This window comes from Carassius gibelio, chromosome B14 (assembly GCF_023724105.1).
Source record: "Carassius gibelio isolate Cgi1373 ecotype wild population from Czech Republic chromosome B14, carGib1.2-hapl.c, whole genome shotgun sequence".
Taxonomy (NCBI): domain Eukaryota; kingdom Metazoa; phylum Chordata; class Actinopteri; order Cypriniformes; family Cyprinidae; genus Carassius; species Carassius gibelio.
In genome coordinates this window covers 19,610,755-19,625,491 of record NC_068409.1, presented here as the reverse complement: position 1 = coordinate 19,625,491, position 14,737 = coordinate 19,610,755, and the positions used below count along the sequence as shown (strand labels likewise).

The 14,737-nt window shown below is 37.9% G+C and overlaps 1 protein-coding gene across 4 annotated transcripts in view; it reads left to right on the top strand.

Moving 5' to 3' along the window:
• Positions 1–14,737, top strand: part of LOC127971387 (protocadherin-11 X-linked-like) — a 189,182-nt gene that overhangs the window by 87,834 nt on the left and 86,611 nt on the right. For all 4 annotated transcript variants that reach the window (XM_052574369.1, XM_052574368.1, XM_052574371.1 and 1 more), the window contains one exon: positions 4,421–4,480. In XM_052574369.1, the coding sequence (XP_052430329.1) occupies positions 4,421–4,480 (60 nt within the window). The remainder of the gene's footprint in view (positions 1–4,420; positions 4,481–14,737) is intronic.

The following is a 14,737-nucleotide window of genomic DNA, read 5'->3' as shown; positions in this document are numbered from 1 at the left end:
TATGTGACAAAATTTGCTTTATCATTGTTGGCAACCGTAAATAAAAAAATATATCATTCCAAATTCGATCTCGGCTATTATGTGGCCCACAGCACTTTTGAGCGAAACAGGTTTTATCGTTTATTATAAAGAGAAGCACAGTCACGCATACCATACCTGGGTCATATTATGCTTTACCAGCTGATTTTTGTATTTTTTTTTTTACTTTTAAACATTTTATCATGCAACTAATGTGTTTACATTATTAGACTGCTTGGGCCATCTAAAGCTATATATATATATATATATATATTGGAAATGTTTAAATATATGAGATTAATTTTAGAGTTGTGAAATACATGTTGCTTTACAGAAAGACAAATGAATGTAGATATTTCAACAGATATCATGGTATAAATGTTAACATTTTAAGATAATTGCTTATAACAAATTCATACCTAAGAAAAATTAAATGCAATTCTATTTAAACCTTTTTTATATACATAATACAAATTATACTTTTTCCCAAGATTCTTTGAGTAATTGAAAGTTCATAAGAACAGCATTTATTTGAAAAAAGAAATCTTTTGTAACATTATAATTGTCTTTTTTGTGTATTTCTTGATCGATTTAATGTTTTCTTGCTGAATAAAAATAACATTTTTTTTTTTTATCCTACCGACCCCAAACTTTTGAATAGTAGCAAATTTAATTTCCATCAAAACAGCATATTCACTGATACAGCGAGGCATATTAAAAGTTGGAATTAGTTGTTATCTGTACAAATGGTACACAAGGGGCTGGGATTTTTGTATTCAAAGCATCTAGATGGCCTTTTCTTTTCTTACATTTTTTTTACACAGACCAGTGCAGCTGTAATACCAGAATCAGACCCAGCATACCTGCACCTCCAAGTCATTACGAAGGTCTAATTGAGACCTCTTCCAGCTCTCAAGACCGGTCTAAAAGAAGGGGCTTCACACTGCTTAGCAAATGAGCACACCAGGAGCGAGAATCCTTGGTGTCTTGATGCACTTGTGGGAGGCTGTCATTTCAAAGAGAAGCCCTTTATAGAGATGGCACATTGAGCGTCAGTCAGTTCAACACCGCTGGCGAGGAGATTACGGCTCGTTGCAGCCTACCGCTTGCTCCCTTTCTCTCTCTACTACTATTTGGAGGGGAAAACATTCAGCAGAGTGAAGTGTAGCAATCACTTCCATGGCTTGTTTTGGGGAGGAACAGCAGAGAGGTTTAATATTAGCAATTTGGCATGTCGATAAAAACTAATTTGTCTCTGTACTGTGAAGCTGAGACGTAACACCTAATGAGAAGAGATAATAAATTTGCCTTCTATCTGGCATTTTCCATCATGTTTATTTGACTGCACTTCACAACCTTGACAAAATCACATTTTGCTTTCACAAGTTTACTGGCGCTGCATGAATTATGGAAGGAGACGTTTTTTTTTTTTTTGTAAAAAAGCAACTATTTGAAAGCCATTCCCTCCATCTGCACTTATTTTATAGACTTATCCGCTCTCCAAAATAACAGCAGAGCATTTAAGTCATCCGCTTTTACCAGTGCAGTTATGTAGCATTTGCATAGCCTAGGCTTTCAGTACAAGGTATAATTTTGCCACACATTACAGAAAGGCCATTCAGTCGAACACACTGGGTCAACATCGCATGATAATGGTGCCTGTGTACCTGCAAATGAATAAAGCCCCAGTGGCGTGTGTGTCTGTCGTCTATGTCAGATTTTAATGGGATCATATATTATTTAAACATGCAGGACAAGTTAATACACTCTGCGCAGCATACCTGTCATATTAAATAATTAACCATGGCTGAGAAAAACATTAAACAGGAAATAAAGCATTAACACAAATGCATTTATTCCAGAGAGATTTCTCCCCTTCAATATGTTTTTGTTTCATAACTGTTGCCCAGTTTATTTAAACAATATCACACCAGCAAGAGGTGTTGTTCTGGATATGAGCACCACTGTGATTTAGCCATCGGCACAAAGCCAGAGGGTAATTGATATTCAGTCTTATCCACAGTATTTTTTACACAAAAGTTTTATAAATAACTTCTGTTTCAGACAAAATGCTTGTTTATTTATTTATTTTCCTCCTTCTATGAAAACGGAAAAAAAAAGCAACACACAGAGAGGTTGAAACCCATATATATATGGTAGCTCAATTCAGTTAAAAAAAAAAAAAAAAAAAAAAATATATATATATATATATATATATATATATCACTGTTTCTGTCACTTTTTGTCTGTGTTTGCTAGTTCAAGCTGTGAGTCTGTGGTGGCTGTTTTTCATTGACACTTTATGCTGCTTACATTGTTACACCAGCAGGTGGCAAAAAGTGAGCTTTACAAGTGAGTCATTGAATCATTCAACCATTAATTTATGAATAAGAGAAGTCTTTACAACTACCCTGATTTATTCTTGAAAAAAAATAAAAATAAAACTGGTAATCTTTGTCGTTAAATCATTCATTCAACCAATTTGTTCCTCTACACTGATTCAATCAGAAGGGAGACATTGAATCATTCTTTCAACTGATTCGTTCAACTACATTTATTTGTCAAGGATCAAGTTATTGAATAATTTACTTAGCTCATTTGTTTAACTACACTGATGCTGAATTCAGTACTAGTATACTACTCTTACTATTTTTATCATAATGTTATATGACAAAAATAGCTAGAGTACTATGGTAGTATGCTGATCCAAATTTAGCATGGTTCATTTAGAAGTAAGCTACTGAATCATTTATTAAACTGATTCTTTTTTTACTAAATTGATTCATATAGAAGTGAGTCGTAGAATCCTTCACTCGGCTAATTCATTCAACTACACTGATTTATTCAGGAGTGAGCCATTGAATCATTCATGCAACTGATTCATTTAACTACATTGATCTGGAGGTGAGTCATTGAATCATTCACTCAACCAGTTTGGTTCTGCGATTCATTCAGGAGCTAATAAACACCATTGCTGTGCGTTGTTCAAAGAAGCGACAGTTATGCTTCACAGGTGGCACAAAAAAATAGAAGTAGTAACTGGCAGCATTGTGTCTTAAATGTAAATTTCTCAATATTAGCTTATTGTTTATTGAACTGTTGTATGAGATATCACACTCGCAATGGTGTTGTGAGTCAGAAAAGCGCTGTTCCTCTTGTACCATGTGGAGCAATTGAGTTCAAATTGCACTGTTCTTAACAGAGAGCTTAATAAATGTTTTGATTGACCAAAGTAGAGCAGACACAGGTCAACGTGAGCGATGCTGACAGCGACTCTCCTGAATAAACATGTCGTGTCCTCTGAACTGCCCTTGTAACCAGGAGAACGTGTGCTTTATTAGTCTCCCTCTACTTGAGATCCTGAGCCTGCTCTGCTCAGGTTACAATATCATGTATTGTTTAAAACTAGCTCATTAAAGGAGTGTAAGAATCAGGTTGAAAAGGATGATTCTGTAATTGGCCAATTGCGCAAACATTTTTTTTAAATCTTGTAACTTATGTCTGTGTAGAGTTTCATGCCTTCAGGAGTGACACAAAAACCCCTTCTATTATCTCAGACTCCTAGGGCTGACCATGCAGTGTTTGTCTTTTACCCGACAGCGGGTGTGAAGTGAGGTTACCACACAGCCCATGCTGACTCCTCTAAGTGCTGATGAAATATAGATGTTGAAGTCTGGACCGCTCAGTGTTTCATCTCTCTTGGTGATACCATAAGGAAGCCATTAATAGTGTCAGAGAGCATTAGTCCTACAAAAAGAAGATAACTTGATGTAAGAGAATGACTGGCAGCACCTGCTTGGATTTAACTGTGCGTCCCACAAATATTAGGGAGAGAAGTTTGTACCCTGCTGTGCAGGCTTTTTTCCCTTATCATATGTATGCAAGGTCGCTTCAAGATGGTCATTTCCCCCTGTGCTGCCTTTGTCAGTGCACAGAGGCCCTGCATTATGCATAATCACAAACAGCAGGACCATCTGTTGTTGCCTTGTTGACTTACCTACGTGCAACCTTTTTAGTGTTGGATTTCATGTATCAGTCTGATGTAGCACCATATTTACAATATGCTAATTGGTTAATGAAATCCTGTTTGAGAACCTTTGCACATGTTATGAAGCCTGTGCTATGTGTTACGCTCCTGTTTTCAGCAGTGAGCACAGAAATAGGCTTGTATGGAGAAGTTTTGCTGTAACCATCTGCTGGCAATATATGCTATCAGCACAGATTGATGACCTTAACCTTTATTCACTCAATTGGCTTTTCCATTTCTTCAGAATAAGTGTATGTAATAGGTCACTTTGTTCTCCCTTATTACGAAACATGCAATTTATAGAAACTGCTCTCGAAAGCAACAGTTTTATTCCAACTAAAATAACTAACACAGGGTGATTTGTTTTTCTTCTAGAACCAGAGCCAGACTCCAGATAAAACATTCCCTGTTGTCCCAGCCATGTGTCCCCACAAGGTAAGTCACTGTCTTACTAATGGTTCTGCCTGTTAGAGGCAATGCATTTTCACTGTGTAATAAAGGCTTTACAGTTTGTTGTATCTATTTGCATCAGTGCTTCTAAACTGGTAGATCGCAACCCCAGAATCTTTTTTAATATGCAAAAAGAAGGGGAAAACAATGTGAAAATGTGTATTTTGTTGTTGACATCCCAAGCTTAGCTTTTTTGTAGGATATTTATTTTTTTGCACAAACATTTCTCTAGTGTAAACAACCCCAAGGTAATGGGTTCGATTCCCAGGGTATGCATGAACTGATTAAGGGCCCTATTTTAACGATCTAAATGCAAAGTGTAAAACGCACGTATGTATGTATGTATGTATGTATGTGTGTGTGTGTATATATATATATTTGTGTATATATATATATATTTGGTTTGAGTTGGTCTATGGCGCAGACTATTTTCAGCTTTTTAAAATAGCATTGCGCCAGAACACACCTCTTTTTTAGACCAGCACGCCCATGGGCGAAAAAATGGGCGCCTATGCATTTTCTAATTAAACAACGTGGTGCTGGATGTGAAAATGCAAAACTAACTGCACACTGTGAATCATTAGTTAAGTGTTTATTAAGTTAAGTATTTATAAACTTCTTACTAATGACTATTAATGTTGGGAAAAGGCTTCATAAAGGATGAACTGACTATTTCTTAATGCTTACCTAATAAAGTATTACCATATATTTAAGCCATAAACTATTTTTTTTATTGTCAGTAACTGATAAATGGCAGATAATACAATTCTATACTAATTTGTCTAAATACATTACAATTTTGTGATGCCTACATTCACTATAAAATGATTATTAGTTTTTAGTGTATGTTTAATTTTTGTATTAGAAAAATGCAGTCATTTTGAGATTTGCTAAAGATTACATTTAACATTATTATTAATGTATTAATATTTAGATTTATTAATATTAAAGGTGCACTAAGCAATTTTTCCCAAATTATGTTGAAAAGCACCAAAACAAACAACCCCATACCTCTGAACCTTGCTCATATTTTGAAATCTCCACCCCACTTGTACGTACATTCTTCACTTGTATTAGGGCCTGGCAAGTTAACCCATTATTATCACATTAAGGCATTAATGATTAACGGGCGATATTTTTTTTTAACATCTTTTATTATTATGAAAGTCCGTTGCTCACTGGCTCTGAATACACATACAGACAAATCATGGGTCACAGGAGGGCATGTCCACTTTTATTTTTAACATAAAAGAATGGAATAAGCTCATAATCACAACTTCATAAATGGGAAATAGGAAGTTTTCTATTAGCAGAGAAGCACTCAGCACAGTGGAGTGTGTTGTTTTGTTAACTTTTTGGTTTATTATTTTGAGTCGTATGGGACGCGGTAACAAACTGTCCTCTTACAATATATTGCTTTACACATCTATTGCTTTTGCCACTCAGAAATATTTGCGCAATCATGCCGCACGAATCAGACGCGGAGACTTCTGCCACTTTATATGTTCGTTTGGAAACATGAAAATGTACCTATGTTCCGCACACAAAAATATTGCATTCGGTCATTCGGTACACACTGAAATGTGTGTGTGTGTGTGTGTGTGTGTGTGTGTGTGTAGGATAAGTGCTCATGCATCATGAACATTTTTATCTGGGAGATCATTTTATTCTGTGTTAAAATGTATTTTAAAGTGTATTTTTGCTTACATATGTAAAAGACCATGTCTGTTTCTCCATGCTGCCATGTACCACAGCAAGGAGGCATGTCGGCAGATATTTCCTTTTTTTGTATGTCTTATCTCAGGTTGGAAACAAGACCCAGAATTAAACCGTAGTATTGCAACAAGATGTCAAATTATCTATGATTTCATGCCCCTGGGCCCAAGATTTACCAAAACAGTGACAAGAATCAGTCAAATTCTTTGTGTAGATGAACATAAAGAAAGTGGATTTCCTACATGAAAGCTGGCTGCCTCGATTTTCATCAGTTTGTATGGTAGAAACGCAGTAATGTGTTATATTGCCAAACCTCGCACTTCTGTCAGTCCACTAACCCCAAATGTGCCAAAGTGCTCATGTCCTTTTCTGGTTGACTGGGCGGGTCAAGAGTAAAGATCTCACAGAAAAGTCAGCGAAAATCCGACATCCCGTCAGAGAGGGGTCCAAGTCTGCAATCCCCTAATATACAGCCAGCCATCAAAAGCGTCTCGAAAGCTGCAAGAGAAAGCGGCAAAATGTTTATACAAATCACCCAGGTACCTGTCACGAGATGTATGAAAAAGGCAATCAGCTTTGTCCTGAACCTCTCGGCACACAACGGGGCTCTAATTGCTGACCCGTCCTTCACACAAGCCCGCGCGCTTCACCCCTGTCGAGATCACCTCTAATAACACGTTCTATACAGTGCTGATGCGCTCAAACTCACCTGCTCGACACCCAGGCTGCAACGTTTTGTCCTTGAAATATGAAGAGAGTTGCAATTCCCGTGTTGCTGTCAGCTCTCCTCGAAACAGCCGATCTGGATGGAGGTAATGAAGGGATGCCACCGATTTGTGATGGCGTTAACGTTTCCCCGCGACCAGCAGAACATAATCTCTGTCTCGTCGCTTCCCATTAGCGCCTGTGATCTGCACAAGCCAATATGCAAAGGAAGCAATGGAGCAGTGGAGTAATTCTGCGTGTCACTCAGCACCGATGAAAGTATAATGGCTAAATGGTTAGATATGATTTCTATAATAGGAATGGTGTACTGTGTGGCACTAAGACCAGTCCTGTTTTCTTTGCTGGTATTGTATGCATTCAGAATGAAAGGGAGCTAATGAACAGAGAGCTTTTAAAAGCTCCGTGATTATATGGAAAGGAGAGGGGAAGAGAAGGATGGCGGGAGAATGAGAGAGCAAAGCCGAGGGGGGTGGAGAGAACACTAAGTATACATAATTGCTGCTTGACACATTGGCCAAATTCTGCTGTGCCAGGATTGGAGTGAAGATGATTAACGGCTGTCCGTGTGGGTGGGCAACTTGGTCACCCAGGGCTTCTAGTTTCCATAGCAATTGTACTCCAAAAGCCATACATTTCATTGTGAGAGTCCCTGAGGCCTGAGCATTGTTAAATTCCCCAATAATATCTTACATTATGCGTTTGTCCTCTCAGCAGTAATTCATTTCAGCCGCTGTGATTCACAATAGGTCAGTAGTGAAAGTGGAGAGAGTCCCAATTTCAAACCTCCTATCCGAACGTGAAGAATGACACATCTTCGCACTTAACGTTGATCAAGTGGCCCCGACTTGAGAGAAATTGATCAATTGTCTGACATTACAGCAGGCACGTCTGTTCTGCCGATCCGACGGACGACCCGGCTGATATTCTGCAGGTATTTAAACGCCATTCATCAAGGCTTCAAGTTAACCCTAGCAGGCAACCTTCCCGTAGAGTCGGCAAAACAGATGGCAGATGGAGTGCAGAATTTGACCGTTCCCTCCCTGAGTGCGATGCATGCGAAACCCTGGCACGAGCCACCTGATCTGGGCACAGTCAGACCGCCATAGCAGTCTCCGCCCCCCCACACACCATCATATTTCATCTCTCTCCGTGACGTCACGTTCCCCCGCCGCTCCAATATTGGCCCTCGTGGCCGCACACTCCTCCACATCCTACTCTGAATAGTATTTTGAACTTGGGAGAACCGGTGGTGAATAAGCACATCTTAAAAATGATTCATTCTAGATAATAAATGGAAATCCCTCCAGCCATGCAACAACAGGCTAGTCATGCAGCAATTAAGCCGCATAGCATGCAAAACTCAAGGCGGCATGCTCTGCGTTGGGGGCTCCGCTCCTGTACATGTGCCATTCAGGAGGGAGTAGGCGTGATGCTGGAAGACAAGCAGCAAAATGCCCAAACCCATACCGCCGTCTCAGCGTGGCGCCTGAGGATGCTTTGGCGGACATCTTTAGACAAACATGTAGTAGAGCTGGAAAAACTCACAATTGGAAAGGTCAGTTGTGACCTCTGGGTGCAGGGCTATGCTGAGCCTGTCACTAGCAAGCACAGCATGTTCATGTCAAACAGAGAAAAGGTACACCGGCTGCCCCTCTCTCGAGTCTGCCGTGCAGCAGGTTACGTGTTTGTGCATCTGTGTTGAGGATATTTATAGCTGTTTTGATTCATCAGTAGTGTCAGGAACTGCAAACAGGTTCTTATTTAGATTATCCACGTGGATAGAAAATACCAGAACTATTTGACGTTTGACTCCGTTAACAGTTCTCGAACATGATTTTGTTTTGATTTTAGTGAATACAAAACGTACAGTGCAACCAGTGTTGTCTGATTGGTGAACAAATCGCTGAACACTCTATCTTTCAAAAGTTTGACATCAGTAATTTTTTTTAAGGAAGTTAATATTTGTATTTAGCAACGATGCTCTAAATTTATCAAATGCTCCAGTAAAGACATTTATGTTACAAAACATAAGCATTGCTTATTATTTCAAATAAATGCTGTTCTTCTGTTCTTTCCATTTATCAAAAGTATCGCAATTTCCTCTGAAATATTAAGTATTAGGTATTGTTTTTTTTTAATAGAATTAAGAAAGTGGCTTGCGCAGCAAATCAGCATATTAGAATGATTTAGAATGAAAATTCAGCTTCTAAATCACAGCAGAAAAAAACTGTCTTATAGAACTTTTGAACAGTAGTATTTGTTGCCACAGTTTGTGTTTGTTTGTATGTAATTAGGGCTAATTATTGCATTTCATTCATGCCTCCTCTAAAAACACTGAGAAAGTCAACTGTAAATACAGCTTTTGCAATAATTGTCTAATTATATTTATTATTGAAATTTCTAGGCATCTGACAATTAAATTACACATTTTTTTTTTATTAAATATTTAATTATTTTAAAAATACCCAAAATTAAATTAAATCAATCAATAAATGAATCAACACTGTAACAGTTAAATTCCCATTCTTAATCATCTGGTGATCTGTATGTTTTTTTTCCACATTAGCTCTGGCAGCATATCTGTAGCGATTTCTTTTTCAGAGAAGTAATCGTGGTCCTCGATTCGCTTTAGTTAGCTCCTGCACTTGGCTGTAATTACAAAAGCAGTGTTAATGTGGTGTCTCTTTAATTGGCAGACATGTTGGTTTTTTACAGGCATATTAAAGCGGGGTCTGTGCACAGGGTACCGCATTTATAGACTTGCCCCTCACAAGGTCCTCTGGCTGTGGTTGACCTGACTAATGAAGAGATGAAAGGAATACTAACCTCTGGAATTACAGCCGTAAACCCACTCGGATCGGATGATTTATGGCATTAGAACAAGATTAATTTGTCCCATTTTTCATACACATTTCAATATTAATCAGTCATACTTAAAAGAAGGCAGGAACTAATTTTTTTTTTTCTGAAACTGTGGCAGGTTTCCTGCTTTCCTAGTTAAACCAATCAGGGATTTCGCCACATGCTGTCCAATCAATTAAGTCAAATGTGTGCACAGCCCTTTGATATAGAATCATTTGTCAAATCAGCGGAGGTGGCAGAGTGCAGTTACCCAGGAGTCTGAGGCTCTTGACTCCCGTCCACCTGGAAATCTGCTCAGCGTTCAGATTCAGGCATTCCTGGTGTCCTCCATCCCATTAATGGGGTGTCATTGTGTGCACTGGTTTAGCTCAGCTAGGGTCCAGAGGCTTTTTCCATGCATTAGCCTTTTGACTACATAGCTTAACCTCTTAATTTTTTGAAAGCTCTGCCCAGAGAAAGCTCGATATTATATAACAGAATGGCAGCCATTAGGATTCAAATGATTAGCTTTTTGCTGTTGCGTGGTTATTGCATTTGACGTTACACGATACAACAACCACATTCGGCGTGACACAGGAGCATCAAACCTAATCTGGTTTTCTGCCATTATTGTGTAATTTGTGATCGGAAGTGAAAGAATCCCGAGTTCTTCAGGTGGAGGTAATCTGCTGATTGTGCTGTATGGAGAAGCAGCTTGGCACTGAGGGGTCATTTAGTTCATATATTGCTCTTTTTAATAATGCTCTCATGTTTCTTTCTTCTTATGGCTCTCGAAGGAACTCCTGGAGAAAACTTCAAACTTCACCTACTACTATTTCCTACTGAAGCGAGTCTAATTTAGAGCGGGCGAGATGCAAAGGATTCTTTTTTTGTAAAATGGGTTACTTGGAAGCCTTCAAATAAGTAATGTTGTTTAATTATTAATTATATATATGTAAGTTGCGCTATACTCAGTTCTTACACATACACCGTGGTGTGAAGTACGTGAATAATTTATAGAATAAATATAATTACTCAAATCAAATTTATATAACAATATCTTTAAAAAATGTCCACTTGTTTCAGTCTGAACTCCTACTTATAGTATTTATAAGTATTTGTACTATTGGATAGGCCTATGATCAGTATATACTTTATATTTACTATGTGGATATTTAATTTAATTCTATAGTTTCCCTCAACTTTAAGCTACCAATTTCCACAAAAATATAAACATGTAACTGGAAGATAAATATACAGTGACTTTTTATTCCTAACTGTGCGGATTTCTATTTAAATTACTGTATTTCATAAATGAAAAATTGCACATGACACATATTTGACTCTGCACATATATGACTATATGACTATGCACGTGTATGTACAGATATTCCATTTATTGAGCTAAAAATTCAAGTTGATTGCATAACTTTGAATTTTTTATTAACTTTAAAACAGCTGTGAAAATGATTTATATTCAAAAACCAAGTGCCACATTTTTACTTTAGTGTGCTGGACACATTTGAGTTATTTTTTGGTCCAGTTGCCGTAATATAACTCAATTACTCCGTACTTTTGACACCACTGCTTATCCACCTCATTATGAATCCGTGTTGTAATGTAAGTTGAGATTAGTAGGAACCGTCTACTTTTTTGTACTCTTTAAAGGGCTTTTGATGTAACGAACACTTGATGTACCTCCATAGGAGCCGCTATATAAATGAGTTTCCAGCCACAAACAAGGTCTAGTTAAATTAAAAGAAGTGCACAGAATGAGCGGACGGAGTTAAATCAAAACGCAATTGAAGTGTAGTACATCAAGATAATGCTAGAGTGGTTTCAGTCTTATGATTCTTATCTGATCTTCCATACTGATCAAAGCCATTCGACTTGAGTGCTAAATATTTCAGTAAGAATAAAAAACAGCGTGGCATGACCACGTGATTCATTTCTGGGCTCCAAAATGTCTCTTTCTCTGTATTTAATCTGCAAATAAGAGGTCTTCAGACAATGTTATCGCACTCATGCTGCCAAGTGTCATGCAATTAATCAATCATTTGGGTTCGTGATTTGTGCAGGCTCTACATTTCATCATGTCCTGTTTTGACAAGGAAGCCAATCTTCATATTCGGGAACAAAAAAAGCCATCTGGAGCTTTTATTGCACATGCTTTCCCCACATTTATGGTTATAAGGTATTCCCTATAACGCGGTATAATGATCCACCCATGGAAAGCAGTCATTTTCCTGATGTAGGGTGAGATGCTAATGAGCCTGTGTCACAGGCACTAGCAGTAGTGCTGTATCTTTACAGTGGGTGGCTAAGCGCAGGGAGAATGGAAGAATCTCCCATAAGCTTAAAAGCAAATTAATGCCTCTCACCTTCACGCAACCTTTCCCTCCCTCTCCTCTTCATGCTATTATTCATAGGACTCTCACTGTCAAGTCTGGCAATAATTTGTATACTATTCTTAAATACGTTCCCAGCCCCATTCCGAGAGGCACCAGGGGGAACAGACAAGGGAATATTTAAAAGTGAAGTTTTTCTGCAGCGATGAGTGAGTTTGGTGTAAAATGTAAAATTTATGATTTCCTGAGACCCTCGGTCTGGTCCACAGATGGGAGTCTTTGTTGGGAAAGGGCTGGAGGGAAATGCGATGCTATGATAATCGTTAAACGGATGTAAGTACTATGATTGTATTGCGGAATATTACATTTGCTTGTATATTCTGGGAAGGAGAATCAAGACTTGTTGTTCAAAGAGTAGTAAAACGAAAAAAAAAAAAACATTATATCTACCAGATGACCTCATTAGACTGTGCTCCTCCAATCCAGAGCTGCTTTTGCACTGACATCTGATTGTAAGCATCTCCCATACAGCAGAGAGCTTGATAATAAGACATTTACTGGTAGGCTCTTCTCTAAAGGTCCATATGGGGTTTACAGGTCTTGAAGCAGTTGGCTTGACACTCAATATAAACAAGCTCTGGACGATTTCAGACTGAATCAAGCGCTGGAGATTTCTAGCACTGTTCACTGTGACAACATATGCTGCGTTTGATAGCCATAGCCAGAAAACAGTGAGAGGTCTGGAATAGAAATAATGTTAGGTTTGCTCCCTTGTTGCACTGGCTGATGACATAGACTATATTTTCAGTCACGGGCCTGTTTTAATAGGCCATGTTTCATGTGCAGACGTGTGCTGTTATTGGCGGTTACATTTTGTATCGTGTTTGTTCTCATGCATTATTAATATCTAGTTAGTCTAAATATAAACAGTTTTTGTCATGCCTGGAAAGCTGTCTGTCGTTGGTGTTAAGGGAAATTCATTATTTCATCACCCTCATTCCAGCCGGCATTATTTGCATGGTATGCAAAAGATGTTTAACAGAATGTCAAAGCTTCTCTTTTCCATAAAACAGAAGTAAAGAGTAAAGAAAATAATAATAATAATAATAATAATAATACACAGGTTATATTAGACCACTCAACTTAGTGATTGCTATCGGGATGTGAAAAGAATTTCAAGCAGTATAACAAAAATGTTTTTGAACCAAATCACCTACCCTGCCTTTAATGTGTGTTTAAGGTTTCTTATTGATTGAAACACAGATTGATTGTTCATCCACTTGGCTGTTTGTTTCTCTTCAACTAAACTCTGTGCACCTTCCTCGGGCTGTTTTGCTCCTCTTTTTAGATTCCAGTGAGTCATGTGTTGCTGAATTTTTTTATTTATTTATTATTATTATTTTTTTTTAGTGGACACACTCTGCCTTCTGTAAAACGTTGATACCTCTTAGCTCGCAGGATATAAAGGAATATCCTCCAAAGTCGGGGCTACATCACACAGCCGAAGCAAGTGCCAGGCCAGCAAAATACAAGCACATCAATCCCAGAACATTTTCAAAATATCAGATAGTGTCTGTAATACCTCTGCCTTGTGCTTAGTGTTCCTGGAGTAGAAAATCCATATTGAAAGGCCAGCGTGGGAATCTTTTTATGAAGTGATTTGACTGCAAACACCATTTTTATGGCAGAATTTCTACTTTAATATTTTGTACGCCTTGATCCCTGTAGGTTTGTACCTCACCTTTTTGGTGAATCATAAACCGAAAAAAAAAAAAGGAACAGTAAGAAACATGTAGTTTACAAGTCAAGTCGCCTGCCCAGAATCTGTTTTACATGTTTTTTATTCTCTTTGGTTCTTATCCTTTGCTGTCCTTCTCGGACTATAAAGCTTTTTACTTTATTTATTTATTTCTGCTGTTTATTACTTTACTTTTATTTCATTTTCATGTGAAGATAAAACACATGACCTTGTCTTTCTGTTTTCAGCTTTATGAGTTGCAGTCTCATCTTCCTGCTATTCACAGACAGTTTTTCATAAAGACTGTGTGCAATCAAAGCACAACATTCTCAGATAGGCTGCCCCTCATTTGTAGTATTGAAAAGCCTCTAGACAGGCTTTTCTTGACAACTGCAATTATGTTTCTGTAGAAAAGAGCTCAAATTATAAGAAAAGACCTGTTCTGAGACTCGGAAGGTCCATGAATACTTGAAATGCGGCACATGGATAACTGTTATTGAGTTAATTAGTCTGGGCTTATTAGGATCTCCCCTTCAGTCTTTCTCTGTCGGTATAAACTACTTAAGTCCACCATGGGTATGCATCTATTTCCCTCAGTTTAAAATCAATCTTGACAATCAATAACCATTGCTATTAATGTTAGAAAAGGCAAAGCCGAGTCAATTCCTTTAAGTGTATCAAAAGTGTAAATAAACACTTGAGAGGCTCATATCTAACATAAGCAGGAGTCATGGCTCTTAAGTGTGCAGCGATTAAACTTACGCATTTATGCATTCATAAAGATTTTTTAATTACACACTTTTAGCCATGGAGTAGAAACAGACTGGATTTTACCAAATGGATTTTATGGATATTTATATACATCTGCAGTAG